The sequence below is a fragment of the Charadrius vociferus genome, unplaced genomic scaffold (assembly GCF_000708025.1).
Source record: "Charadrius vociferus isolate BGI_N301 unplaced genomic scaffold, ASM70802v2 scaffold409, whole genome shotgun sequence".
Lineage (NCBI taxonomy): Eukaryota > Metazoa > Chordata > Aves > Charadriiformes > Charadriidae > Charadrius > Charadrius vociferus.
The window spans coordinates 1,820,670-1,835,672 of record NW_009650082.1 but is presented as its reverse complement, the minus strand read 5'-3'; the positions used below and the strand labels follow the sequence as shown (position 1 = coordinate 1,835,672).

Below are 15,003 nucleotides of genomic sequence, written 5' to 3'. Positions count from 1 at the left end.
AAAGAGTTAAGAGTGAGTTGCTCCCTGTTCCTATGAGTCCCCCAGGTTCCTCTTCTGGGAGCGAGCTGCAGTCCTGGCTTAAATGACACCCATCTTTATTCAAAAAGAGAGCAATTTGGAACAGAAAAAAACAGCTCCTGACTGACCCAGTTTGATGAAGATATGGTGAATGGACCTGAAAATTGCACATCTTGCTTCACACCTCATTCCCTTCTCTTAATCGTGTCCTCCTCACTACCTACTTTATGCCACAGCTGCTGCCCATCAGACCCCTCCACGTGCTGCTTTAATCCACTAACACAGCAAAACAGCAAGTTAATAAAGAAAACAGGCCATTTTCTTTCAGTGACCTAAGCAGTTCACTGGAGGACAGGATAATTGTCTAGTCTAGAACACAGGCAGAGGAAGATGAGGAAGTGAGTCTTTTTCCTTTGGCCACTGCTTCGTCTCAGGTGCGCATGGAACCAAAGCCTACAACTTCTTCACTGGCAAAATCAATTTAAAAGGTTCCTGCCCACTCACCCAGCCTGTGTTTTAGGGGAACCATTTTTCAAACATGGATCACATGCCTGGTAAATTTTAGAGCTAATCCCCCAAACAGCTGCACTGTAAGTAGACAGAAGTAATAGAAACTTCTTATATCTGTTTTTATATGAAAGCAATGATTTCTTTGGAACCACAACCATAGACCCCAACAGCACAGGTGTTCTTATAACACCAATGGGTGCAGCATGCACTCTGTCAATCTCAGCAAAACAAACTATCCTGTTCCTTATGTAACAACAGTCTCAGGTCAATGCTAACAGAGGTTTCCCTGGGTGTAAATTCAGAGATGGACTGGCTACAACTTGTACTAGCAAGCAAAAAGACAAACAGAGAAATAAGGACATTCTGGAGAAAATGGTGAGACTTGAAGGAAAGGCTGCCTGCTGTTTGTGATACGTTTAAAGTGAGGGGGAGCTCTGGGAATTTTCTCTTTAAAACCATAAGACAATATCAAGAATACAATTGAAATCATTTTACTCAGCATTGAGCCTGAAAATCTGTGCCAGTTGAACAGACATGTTTTGAAATTCCTTTAAATTTGAATCTAGGGCAACGTTCATGTATCTTTGTACAACTAACCTGTTAAGCAGAGATAGTATTAAAAATAGCAAAGCCTCTATTTGAGAGGCAAATATGACAAACAGAAGAGAACTTAACTGAGAAAGCCTGAGAGGGCACACAGCTGGGGAGAGGTGTGTGCACAGGAAAAATGAGGTTCTAATTTTTTAATCACTAATGATGAATCCTGCTGCTCAGAGAGTTCTCTCACTCCTGCAACCACTGAAACCACATCACAGTTTTGGAAAAACCTTCTGAAAACCATTGGAAAATCTTGCAGCAGCAACACCATGTACCAAACCAACCTCAATAAGCTCTGCACTAGATGAACACACAAAGATGTCCCTTCAGCTGATCTCTCAAGAGGCGGCGGCAGCAGCTCCAACCTGTGCTGGTGCATTGTAAAGCCATAAGAAAGCATTTGGTAGCTTGGGAATTCAGGCGACAGGCCAGATGCAGGCAACGGGTTTACTACCAGCTAAATCACACTGATGTATGAAATAATTCACATAAAAATGAAATATTATTGAAGCTTACATAAGTCTCAAAAACACATCTTCCCCATTCACCAGCCAGATTTGATACTAATAAAAGCAGTAACAGATTTTTTCGCTAATAGCTAAAAAACTGTGACCAACATGGAAAAGCCATCCCAATTCAAGCCAATATTATTCCCATACACTTAAGGGAGGGACTTGTGTCTTTTGTTCTAGTCATACTCTCTACTCAGTCAAGAGATGCGTCCTGGCTTAATGCTGTCACGGTCAGTAAAACATATAAAGCCTCTAAGTTCTAGCCAAACCTGCCCCAGCCATGAGGAAGAGACAGGTATGTGATCTAACTGACCCTGTATCATAAAAATGTTGTGCATCAGTGGATGAGGATGGTTCTCATACCTGCATCCCAGTTATAGTGGACCTTCTCACAACCATGTGACCACAGTAAAAAGGAAGAGATTCTTAGTTTATCCCACCCCTGGTAATAAAAAAGGCAATATCCTTCAAAGTCCAGGATATTCTGCATTTTACCTATTCCATCCTTGTCCTTGTTCTCTGCTGCAAAACCCAACAATCCCAGACTCCAGTCTGCCCTTGAACCCTTGCCACTTCAGAGCTTAAGGGAATGCAGTAGTCCAGTCAGCTTCTAGTTGACCATGCACTGTTAGGGTCTGACAAGTCTTTTTGCTGTCATATTTATTGGTATAAATATATCTACTGAATTTTCATCAGAAGTTCTCTCATTGGGGCAGTAGTCCAGACACCATCAAGTCCAGTACTTACTGTTAAAAAATTCCTCGTAGTCAGTTTTCTCCACACAGCATGTGTACATGCGCAAAGCCGCTACCTTAATTTTCTAAAGAAAAAGAAAAGACAATACTTAAAATACTCATCATGAGAGCAAGTGAACACTACTGTTTTTGCTAAATACATACACTATCATTTTCTGAAAAGACTTATTTTGAGAATCACAATCACTTATGACTTTCAGGAGCACATTAAACTATTACATCTTCCAGGAATGACACGAATATAATCAATCGTGACTTGAGACAAAAAAATTATTAAATGGCTTCTTAAATACCCTTCCAAATCTAGTTTCCTATAAGACTGTCATTACAGAAAAAGAAATGAAATGGATTTCCTTACAGATACTCCAAAGATCCAAATTTACAGTTCCTGGTTTCCTCCAATAACTTTAATTGATGTATACCACTCAAAGCATTTTGTATAATTTAAGTATTAAAGAAGTGACATTCCAGACGTGTCCTAAAAATAACTTTTTTTCCTACAAAAATGAAAATTGACCAACTAAGCTTCACAAGTGAGAAAGGAATCCCAAATGATGAATGACATGAGGTATACTCAGGTGCTTTGGCACCTCTAATTTTGTTCTTGGCCTGCCACTGCACCAGAAACACATCTATAACAAATCTATAACAACAATCTATAACAACACATCAGAAACACATCAGAAACAAATCTATAACAAAGATACATGTGCTGAAGCTTCAAAGAGCACAATAACTGATAGCAAAGACCTTAAATAGAAGAGCTGTCAGCCATTCCTGTTTGCTAACATCAAGGGGAAAAAAATTAAAACATTTGAAAACTCCAGAGCCCACTCCCCTACCTAAGCCAGGAAGTAGCATTGAGTTTTGGTTGTTTTGTTTTGGCTTTTTATCTTTTGGGGTTTTTATTTTTTATTGACATACACTAGGGATCATCTCAGTGCTCACTATACTAGAGATAAGCACTATGCCTGTCAAACAGCACTTCAAATTACAGAAGTATTTGTGTCTCCTCCAACCAAAAGAAAAATAAGGAAGTTTCAACTGACCTGCTGTGGAAACACAAGAGCCATTATTTCTCTTATTCAATAATCTCAAGCTTCTGTCAAAAATCAAGTATACATCTAAACTTCTTGCAGTAAAATACTTCACACTGCTTACTGGAGTTCTGAAGGTTTCCTTTTTAAAGAAAATGCTGCCTGGCCTGGGAGTAGAGATCTCCCCGGTGAAAGCCATTGCCCCAGACCAGGCATTACTAGACATTAAAAACATATTGTAAAGAACAGTCCCTGCAATCCAGCCCTTAAATAAGGCAGGTAACACTTGAGAAACTGGTGAAATTTAATCATGGAAGTTTTAGGGTGTAGAAGTGGTGTGGGGGAAATGAGAAGAAAATGGAACAAAAGAAGAGAAATATTAAGAAATTTCCCTGAGATCTCACCAAGAGCACTGGCAAGTCCAAAAATGAAGTTGGGTCTCTTGGGCCCTAACCACAAAATAACTCTCTCCAAACCCAAGCTCCCCAGCCAAAAGCAGGCAGTAAAGAGTAGCAATTAAGGAGAACTCTGAATCAACACTTAGAGCTAACGAGAATCTTTATTACAACAATATGTACACAAGCACACGGGAGAGAAACTACTCTCTCACAAGGTTTAGCATCACCTGATTAAAAGCAACTGATTTTAACCAAAATACCTAACCCCCTTACGTGCCAGTTATCTTTTCTTTGTATTTTCTTTCTAAGGAGCAAGATGCAATCGGCAACAGTTTCAGATCAGTCTGGGAATAGGTGCACTCTGCCCTGCAGATATTCAAAGCACCCTATAGGTTTATTTCCTGCACGGTTGGGCTCAGCCCTTCCTTCAAGCTGCCTTTTCCTCTCACTCCTTTATACTGTGTCAGTTCAGAGCAAAATTACTAATTTCATCTCTGTCCTTTTCCTTCTGCATAAGGAACTGAAGGTGTCTCTTACAGAACTGCTCTCATTTAATCAATATTAACAACTGCCTTATGAAAGGACTATTTAAAAAATGCGACAGAGGAGGACCTGTTTGTGACTCTGCCCTAGTGAGCTATTACCGAACAGCAATCATAACATATCTCACTATTGTCCATTTGGGAGACCCTCCTGTCACAGAAATACAGAACACAGAGAGGTTCAGAGAAAGCAAGAAAAATCAAAACATGAAAGAACCTCAATGACAGAAACGAGTTAGACCAAGTCTCCTCAGTCCAGAGAAAGACTAACATATTACAGAATATATGAGTCTATAAAATCATCAGTGGAAGGCAGAATGTGAACATACACTCTAAGGAAAGAATAGTCACCATTTTTTTTAAAGTACAAAATTTAAAGGCACCAACTGAAAACAACTGTACTTTTTCCCCCCAGTGGCTACTTCAGCTGTGGAACTCCCTCATATTGAATGCTATGGATGCTATAAACTTACAAGAGTTCAAAGTACAACTGGACAAATTTATAGAAAAAAATCCATCAACAGCTATTACAGAAAAATGTGTGGTTCCATGCAGAAGTCCTGAAACAGACTGTTGTAGGCTGGAGGAGTACGTAAGACAAGTATCATAATATGCTTTTCCTGTAACTAAATTCTTTATAGATAACTGCAATTGGTTATTATTAGAGACAAGATGATGGTCTATGTGAGTGTTTGGATTACACAGTATGGCTGTTATTGTGTTCTTTGGTGCACAAATGAAGTGAAAAAGAAGATATCTGAAGAAATTCAGGAAGGCTTAAGACTCTACAAACCAAATACAATATTCCTACTTAAGTCAATGATGGCAATGCATAGATCAAGCAAGGTTCAAGCTGTGGATTATTATTCTTCACATCACAAAATAGGAATTTACATGGGTAATAATTAGAACTTTTCCATTAAGTAATACTCTTAACATGAGAAAAAAAAAAGTGAGGTGTTGTTTGTTTGCTTTTTAGAACTCTGAAAGTATCAAACAAGCAAAAGAATAATTAAATGAATGCTTTACCCATCTGCTATACTTCAGCGGTCCTGTAAAACCCATTGCTTCTATTATCCTTGTGAAAGCACCCACTTTCTCTTCAGATGGCTGCAAGGAATCTTTTGCAGAAAGATGCTGTAAAATTGAAATATTACATATTTCAGCCTTAGCAATTAAATCTGACAAATAATTTCAGTTAGAAAAGCTACAAGCTTAATAGAGAATTTTAGGGTTTTTTGTTTACTTTCTTTGTTCAACAAAACAAATACATATTTACGTCTCCTCTGCAAAAATATTACTGTTTTTCCTACTTGACATTCTTCTGCTTATGAATGCAAACACTGCATAACCATTTTGATAAAAGCATCCCATTGGAAGCTCAGACTCAAATAGTTGGTACAGAAACCTGCTTTCCAAAGTGTGGTTCCCATTCTGGATTCCCGTATTCCTTCTAAATGTGTGTCTGGGCTTAAATCTTTTGCAGATAAAACAAGCAAACAAATCACAGAAACAGAGTAAATAAGGCTGACCTTTCACATGCCCTCTCTTACTCTCACAGGCATATCATATTCTAGAGTAATTATATATTGTATAAACCAATCAGCTCCATCTTAAAACTAATGAAGCTACATGAACCCACTGCTCTTACTGAAAAGTTCCCCCAGATTGTTATTCACCTTACAGTTAAACTAAACGTACTTGCAGAAAATCTAGATCAGAAAAGTATTTAGTCCTCAATGATTTGCAAACATGAAGATAAATGTTCTCTTCCAGATTAACTACACACCTTAAACACCATTAGGCTGATAAGAAATCTTTTTGGCATTCTGCCTCTAAGCGTCCTGACAGTAGCAATCAGACATCAGCAATTACCATTTGTATTCCAGCAAATAATTTCTAATGAAGGAAGTATGCAGTATAAACATTTTGTTATCAACAAATTAACTTTTAACCCATCTAACCAAAAATCTAATGCACATGAATCTCCTACATATACTTGAGGAATACAGCTGAGAGGCATTATAATCTGGGAAAGTTCCCTGACCAACAAAATGTTAAATTGCTTTAAGTTGCTGGAACTTTACCCTAAACGCTTCCTCCTAAGACATGTAGGGAAGCAATTTAGCAACATATGGACTGCCCATACATGGCCAGAACACTTAGACCAGGACGCCACCTCCAACGAAGACCAGTAGCAGATACTGGGGGCGAGACATAAAAGCCGAGAAATATGGCGCACACAGCGCAGCTTGCTGGGGTGGACCTGCCCGGCCTTTGACAGTCATTCCTGCACTAGAAACGTACCCACACATTTATTTCTGGCAGCTACAATTGGATGCACCCTCAGCACCCCAGTGTTTGAAACTATTTAACCTCTGTAACACAGTTGTGGTACAAAAGTTTCACAGTTATGTACAAAAAACTCCCTTGCGCCTGTTTAAAATCCAACCTTGCCATTTCATTGGATGGTCCCAATTTTCGTATAAGAAGCCACAAACAACCATTTCCTATTCCCTTTTTCTGTTTATTTTATGACTTTTATAGGCCAGTATCATACATATACCCATCAGTTCTCTCTCCTTAGTTTAGAAGGGTCCTAAAATAGACTCTTGATTATTCTGGCTGTATTCTCTATAGCTTTCCTAGCACTAATATATTGATTTTTGAAACGGCATGAATGATAAATAAATACGTATTTAAATACAGACACACATCCTGCACAAGTTGCTATATTTAATTAAAAACTAACTGTAAAGGTCACAAAAACTGTAGCTTTGAGACATAACCAACCCCTATGTATATCCACACACAAGCTTTAGCACTTGAGATAAAATGCTTTGCATTTGTGTTCTATCCATAGAGGGCTATTAATGTCTTGAACCCCATCATGCCTAGTACTCAGGTAAACAGGAAGAAACATGCTCAGTAGCATTTCAGTATCCATCAGTCACCCAGTAAGACAGCATAACTGCCCAGGACCTCCTCTAACGCTCAGATCCTTGCTTTCAACGTTGGCTATTCAACCTGTTCACCAAGTTCCCTATTATCATCCAGAACAAAAGCCTCTCTCCCACCCCCTCAGCCACATGTGATGGACCCAGTAAGTCTACGGACATCTACATGAATATTTAAAGCAAATTTTAGTACTTTCTCTTCAAGATTATCCCATGCAGTACTCTTCTCTACACTAAAAATGACACCTAACCTTACATCATAAGATAACTCCATAAGCCCCCCTGCAGCCAGGCGATGATAGGATGTGCTCAATGCACAACTTGTGTCCCAATAACCACCGCCATACCAAACTCACTTGATCAACTTTAATCTCCTTCACAGGAATTAAAATCCTACTAAAACCCTAGTGAATCTTAGGCAGATTAATTTTACTACGTGCCTCTTATCTACAATGCATTATGACATCTCCCTCAGTATGGATTTTTCATTATGCAGAGGAAGTTAAGTTAAAAACCAAAATTATCTCAATTCAACTGTTGTTAGCTCATCGCCAAAAAAACGATTGCCTGGAAAACAGTCTTTTTCTAAGAAATGCCACGATTCTTGCTTCACTCTTCTGCAAGTCTGCCTGGAGTAGCTCAGGAGATGGAGAGGGGATTAAAGCACTGAGTGTTTGGTTCAACCTATGGATAGAGGTATGCAGTTCAGCCTGGCAACGCTAGGACTGCAGCCAAATGCAACTAAACAGTGCTACAAGCATATATAAAATCTGCTCCAGAAAACATATAGAGAAAACTTCAAAAATATGCTTTATAACTCACTCAAAACGAGCTCAAGACACTGAAAGGGACATAAGCCCACCTCAGGCTGACTTTCCTGCTCAGTACCTGAAATTCAGCGCTCAAAGCGTACACACCTCTTAATTTTGACACCAAATACAAAAATGAAACAATTGGAGTTCACCATTCATTCTAAACCACATCCCCACCAGGAGTGCATAGTCAAGTTCACATTTCAGAGATGAGTAAGTATTTCTCTATTCAAGATAATGAGGCTGCAGTCCAAAAACCTACCCCAAATCTTACCTACACTGTTGTAAACTGCTTCCTCTCTGGCCATAAATCCTGCCTGGCATCTTACACCAAGGCTATTTTAACCAGGACGTTTCCCGATTCATCTCATCACCTTTGTACCCCTCACCTAACACTTTCCAATACATCAAAAGCAAGTCTCTGACCCCTGCCTTGAAGATCTTCATGCCACTCCTGGGTTGTTAGATCTGCCATCCTGTCACCCGTTCCCCTCCCACATCTGCTCTGCAAAGGATGCCTGTGCAGGGGTAAGAGGGGCGGCGCAGGCAGGCGTAGGGACTAGGGATACGCACCACGTTTGAGCGCCTGGGATCTAGTCTTAGCTCTGGCCATGGTAAATTGTGCAAGCCATTTTGTATGCTTCAATCTCTTTGTCTGCAAAATGTCTGGTTCATCTTACCAGATGAAAAACACTGAAAAATTGTCTAAAGAAAGGAAAACCTGTAGTTAAGAACCAGATGCAAAGAGCAGCCAGGGGTTCTTTCCTTCCACACATCTCCTTGTTTTCCTTCATTTTGTCTATCCATGTCAAAACAACCAATGTAAAATACTTAGTATTTACCTCGAACTCTACACCACCAAAATACACAATAAGGCACGTACAAAACTGGGATTGCTGTGTTTATGAAAGTTTTAGCCATCAATCCCTAACTTTCTTTTTCCTTCTGTCCTCTCATTTCTCATGCACAGACTCCATTTTGCCATTTTCTTCACACTGCATTAACAAGAGCAGGATCAGGATAATTATTACTTGAGAGACACTGACTCAAGGGAGTCCAAGGGGATTAAGTGTTAAACTAATCTTATGGAGATGATTCATGCTCCAGAAAATTTCTATTCTAAGACAAAAGACAAATGTAAGAGATGTAGAGACCACAAATTAGCAAAATAGTGCAGCTGAACAGTAAATAAATTATTACACAATAATTAGTCATTATTAGTAGATTGCATGACAGTTTTCAGTGTTTAGCAGATAGCAAAACTATCATTACACATTATTCCCAAGCTAAAGAATCAGGAGACGTTTTCTCACTTCTAATATGTATGGGCAACTTCTGGGTTTCCCTTTTTAAAGGTAAGAAAGGAACATCTGCCCCCCACCCCAATAATCACTCTCCTTAACTTAGTTTCTTTCCTCATTGGAAAGAAGTCCTGAGGCTTAGTGGAACCTTCACCCCAGATAACCCAACTGTAACCACACCTCCCTGTGCTAGCACTTCATTTCCTGGAAAGGATCAGAGAGCACTTCTCAAATCATTGGACCTATTGTTCACACTACACTAAAACATTTTATATAGAAGTTGAGTCATCTCCTACACGTTTTGAGAAGTGTTTTGTTACCTGTATCTGTATAATCCCTAGCACAGCATGCCTTTCGACAATAAAAACACCAAACACTTCTAACCTTATTTGTAGTGTAAAACGATCTGTTTTGCTGTGTAATGGCTCCATTGGCTGGAATCAATCCACCACAGGATTTAGACAGTCGGAACTGGCCAGCCTTGTGTCTCTAGTAAAAATGATAGAAGAAAATAAAAGAAAATTAAAAAATGAAGAGATCATTGACTAGTAAACACTTAACTTTACACCAATTACTCTCAGTTTGTTTCCAAGTCAATTACAGTTCAGCATAATCCTGAAAACCTTTATATCACAAAAAGCACATGTGTTATCGTAATTTACAAACGAACGGTTGTCCATGCTTAACACTCCACACCATGTATTTTCTAGTGTTCTGTAAATGTACTGATGGGAAGGACAGGCAGAACACTCACAGCCCATCTGCTTTGATTTTCTCACACACTACTTCTAATTATGGGGTTTGTCTCTTAATAAAGAATAATTCTTTTTCCTGGCCTTGCACAGAAATGGTTTATGCTATTTTTATCCACGACTTTATAGTCCGTTCAACTGTCTTTGTGGCCAGGATTCGAGCAAAACAAATTACAGGGTAAAAGCTATCACTACAACCACTATAACTTCACAGCACATGATTTGTGTTACAGAGCTACTGCACAAAAAAAAGCAAAATATCAAGTAGGAGTGTGCAGGATCTCCAGGTAAGAAGCTGCACGCTGAACAGAACACCTATCAGAGCCTCCCAGCACACCCAGATTAGCAGTACCTTGTTTATGAATAAATTCAAACAAGTAAATATGCTGGTTTGTTCAGAGTAGTCATCCCCAGAAGTCTTGTGGCTACTTGTGGCTCAGAGTAGGCCCAACTTTATCAATCAACTTCACAACTGCTCATTTCCCTCTCTACTCCCAACATCATATGCTACTTGATATGGACTGGTGCTTTAACAGTATGGTTGTGCCACAAAAGCACGGGCAATTTTCCCAGGACTGGAAGCTCTTATCTGAGAAAAGACATCCAAGCCAAAGAGCTTACAGGTAGGTTGCTAATTCTGTAAGTCATGGCTCTGCGATACAAGTTGTGATATAGAGGAGGACAAAGAGGCTTAATCTCTCATTTCGTTGTATGCAAGAAGGAAACATCAAAAGATATACTCTAATTGTGTTCAGACAGCCTGCATCAATTCCCATTTTCTACACATTTTTCACCTCTTTATTAACTGCTATTACATGATGTTCTAGTTAATTTACTATGGATAGACACAATCTGACACTATGCATGCCATTACAGAACTGTAAGCAAAACTGCAAAACAGTGCTTTCCATTGAAACACTACTGAATGTTGTGCTGTGCCTGGTAAACATACCAGTGGTACTAGAAACTCCAAGGCTACTCTACAGTGGAGTCGTTCTAGGAAATAAAGTGCTGGAAATTACACGCAATCGTGACTAGCTTGTAATACCTGCTTTGGAAAACGACACCTGCATTTGGACTTCTGCATTTAATCTACTCGCAACAGATCATTTGGATCCTTTACAAGACTACACAGCTGGAATGAAGACAACTGTGTAACAAAGAGTGGGAGATCACCCTTTTAGCAGCAGAAAGCTTTTAAATTGACTTGATATTTCAGCAATACACAGACAGTGAAGACATCACTTTTGGAAGCTTCTTTATTTAGAACCCATGACTTTTTCTTACTAATTTAAACTTATCCCATTTTTTACATACTTTAACATATGCTGATATCCCACCTGGAAAATACCGTAGAGCATCTGTCTACATTGGCCTTGGACTGTGGTTGTCTGTAATAATCCACTGCATGCTGCTATCCATTGAGTTACTCCAGTCTGGCAGCTCTGGAACAGAAAGACTAGCAATGAAGAAAAAGGACCCTAATACTCAGAAACAGTTTAACTGTCCTCCTGCTTCCACAAGTTTTATTCAATTACACAACAATCCTCAGATTACACTCTCAACTTGCACCTGACATAAGTATAAATTTTGATTTTAAAGAAATCTTGCCTTCCAATACAGGCATGCAACCCAAGTTTGATGGCAGAAAGAGATCAGCCAAAGGAAACAGCAGGCTGTCTACATCATAAAACTACACCACAGTTTATATATCTATACAATAAATTCAAATACTTAAGAAGCATTCTTCAATTAACTGAGTGATCTCGAAAAAGCCCTCATCCAACTCTCAGCTTTTATGCATCTTTGTTTTACTTTACTCAGGCACAGCTAACAACTTTAGTATTTCAAAAGCGTATATTGTCCCAATAAATTTCAGTTAAGACATTATTTTCTGTAACGAAAATGTCAGGTAATATGGAAAAGAGGCAGGGTCTTCTTAGCCTGCACTTTCTTTATACTTTTTATCTTCTGCAATATGCAAGTTAGTACAATATTTGCCTCCTTCATGCATGTTCTACATTAATACCAGAAATAATGTATATATTAGAATGGATATGTTTTTTCCTAATAAAAATAGCTTCTTTTTCAATTGGCCATAAAGACGATTAAGAGGTTGAAGCATCCAACATATGAGACAAAGATGGCTCCAGAGAAATCTTACCAATTTGCATAAATACCTGATGGGTGGGCAGTCCAACTCTTCTTAGTGAAAAGACTACTAAGAGACCAGGAGATCTGCCCAAAGATTAGGAGGAAGAGATGCAAAACCAACTTGAGTTCCTGTTCCCCGGAACTGCTGTTCCCAGGAACTGCCGTTCCTGTTCCCCTGTACCTGCACAGTCACTGCTGTCCCTCGGGTGCAGTGTATGGCCTCCTCAGGCTGTCCCTCGTCAACTCCTCACAGAGCTGCACTTTGAACCCACTAAGGGAATTAATTTGGGTTTTTAAGAACTGCGAGGGGAGAGATGTACTACCGTAACAGATGTGATTAGTGTTCACTACCACTACACCTTCCCACTTCTACTGTAGTGAGACTACTTACTTTCTGCTCTTTCTCCTTAACATCACTAACCAGCAAGTAAAATTACAAAAATGATAGTTATATGCAAAAAGATATTTCACCTGAGTACCACAAAGTACTTCTTCAGGTAATCAAGTGTTCTGACATAAACAGTTTAACAAACACTTAAGTGAGAAAGAAAAATCACCATTTTTTATAAATAATTACTATTAGATTCCAAGGCAGAATTTTTTGAGGCTTTTGCTTTGTAATAAGAAGGAAAACATGCCTAGCTTGTGATATGTCTTAGAGCTTGAATACACTGGGGTTTAGAGCTTGAATACACTGGGGTTCAGAGCTGTTGAAAAGCACTACTGCAACAAAACTGGACAGAGACATATGAAAACATAAAATAAGCATACACACACTTGAAAGGTGAGATGTGATAAACAATCAAGTATAAAGACAACAGCAGAAAGCCACAGAGCAACAGAAAGGGAACACAATGAGCTAAGGAATCTTCCCAAAGCCAGCATCACTGCAGAACATAACCTTCCTTTCCAGTGCTACTGTTACTTCTCCATTTGGCTGAAAGAAAATGTACCAAATATAAACTGGACTGGATTACTTAGGAGTAGTCTGCAGACAGCGCAGGCACCTCCTCTGGCTAGCTGCCTTGTCAAGATACAGATGAAAGAGTATCACTATGGTCTTCTAAATCCTCCTGGCAACCATTAGGAAACCCTTAGGTAGCAAAGTATTCATCAAGATCTCTTCTTAGGTAAAGAACAGTTTTATCATAATGGCAGTATTAACTAGCAGAGCTGGAACGTTTGGACTGTATCATATGCTGTGAGCTCCTGAGAAGGCTTGAAAACAGAAGAAATTCCCTTCTTATTTCCAGTACAAAGGAGAGACACTGAAAATTTGAAGACTTATTTTCATACGATTAGGCAACTATTAGATTCTAATGCAAAAGCAGATGCTGGGAAACACCAAGGACCACCAAGCTCAAGCTGAAGCACATTGCTGCTGTAAGAGGTCCCCTGCTTCCCAACTGTGTACTCCCACCCTCACCTACCAGAAGCTCAGGTGCTTCTCTGATTACAAAGTAAAGCACTTCAGATCACAAAAACTGCCAAACAACTATATCTCCTCCCTTCCAAAGACAGATTTTCCTGGACAGGCTGAAAAGTTGAATCAGCTTACTTTGCCACATGAACGTCAGAAGCAGCTGGGAGAGGAGGAGTTGCCCAGGCACAGGTAAGCCCAGGAGACAAGCCCTTCACCTTCTGCAAGCAGGTTTTCATTGCAAACAAAACCCTGGGGTACAGCTTCACAAAGAGCTGAACCTATCTGGTGACTCACTCCTCTACCACTCTCCCTGCTCCCCCGCTGCTTGGCTTCCCCCTCCCTTTTAGCTATTGATTGACTTTTTAACGCATTAAAACTGCAGAAAAGTATTTTTATGTTGCCACGGTTCTGCTGCTCCAGCATTTGGAGCATAGGGGCGAAGACAAATGCTGGAGGAGGCAATGGTAAGCAACAGCGCAAAGAGATGAGCAAGGAGAAAGAGTAGGAATAGGAGGAGGAAGCAGGAACTCCAGCTCACTGAGTTTCAGTTGCTCTCAGACAGGTTTGCTCTCAGTTGCTTTCAGCTTGAGAGGTAAAAGGACAGGGCTCACCACACTCGTAAAAACCACACCCTGAGACATCAGTTCCAAGCACTTAGAGGATTAATTTCATAAGTGGGTATTGTGCTCTGACTAAAGGCCTTTCATCTTCTTGAGGAACCCATCTCCACCCAGCAGCACTGGCCAGCCCCGTATTCGTGTTGTGACAGAACATCAGATCCAGGCAAACTTCACTTTTCTAGACCACATGCTAAAAAGCGGTACTCTGCTGCAAAGACTTTAAAGGCTACCAGAAAGAAAAAAAAGTACACAAATGCATGAGAAAGAAAGAGTTGCATGATTAGTAATCCACTCTCACTCATTCATAGGAACCCAATCTCTTCCAGTTAACACAGAAATGGGAATCTTTGTATTATCCTTGCTATCAAACACCTCCAAAGTGAGATGGGAACGTCTAAGAACGGCAGTCCCCACCCCACAGGGCACACACACTGCGCCCAGAGCGACAAGAGAAGTACCAGATTGAAAAAAAAAAAAAATTTCTCGAGCCCCAATCAGGAGGACTAAAGTCTTCAAAATTCTTATGTCAACACAAATTCTGAAGGAAAAGCTCGACCCGTTCCTTCGCCAGAGACGACTGCCGGGGGAGGGGGCCGTGGGGAGGCGGGAAGAGCC

At 39.8% G+C, this 15,003-nt stretch overlaps 1 protein-coding gene across 1 annotated transcript in view; it reads right to left on the bottom strand.

The window, feature by feature from the left end:
- LOC104292707 (ubiquinol-cytochrome-c reductase complex assembly factor 1) overlaps positions 1-15,003 on the bottom strand; it is a 49,776-nt gene that overhangs the window by 33,960 nt on the left and 813 nt on the right. The window contains exons 2-5 of the mRNA XM_009892121.1: positions 11,532-11,672; positions 9,824-9,928; positions 5,399-5,506; positions 2,385-2,457 (exon numbers count right to left, since the gene is read on the bottom strand). Coding sequence (XP_009890423.1) covers positions 2,385-2,457; positions 5,399-5,506; positions 9,824-9,928; positions 11,532-11,672 — 427 coding nt within the window. The remainder of the gene's footprint in view (positions 1-2,384; positions 2,458-5,398; positions 5,507-9,823; positions 9,929-11,531; positions 11,673-15,003) is intronic.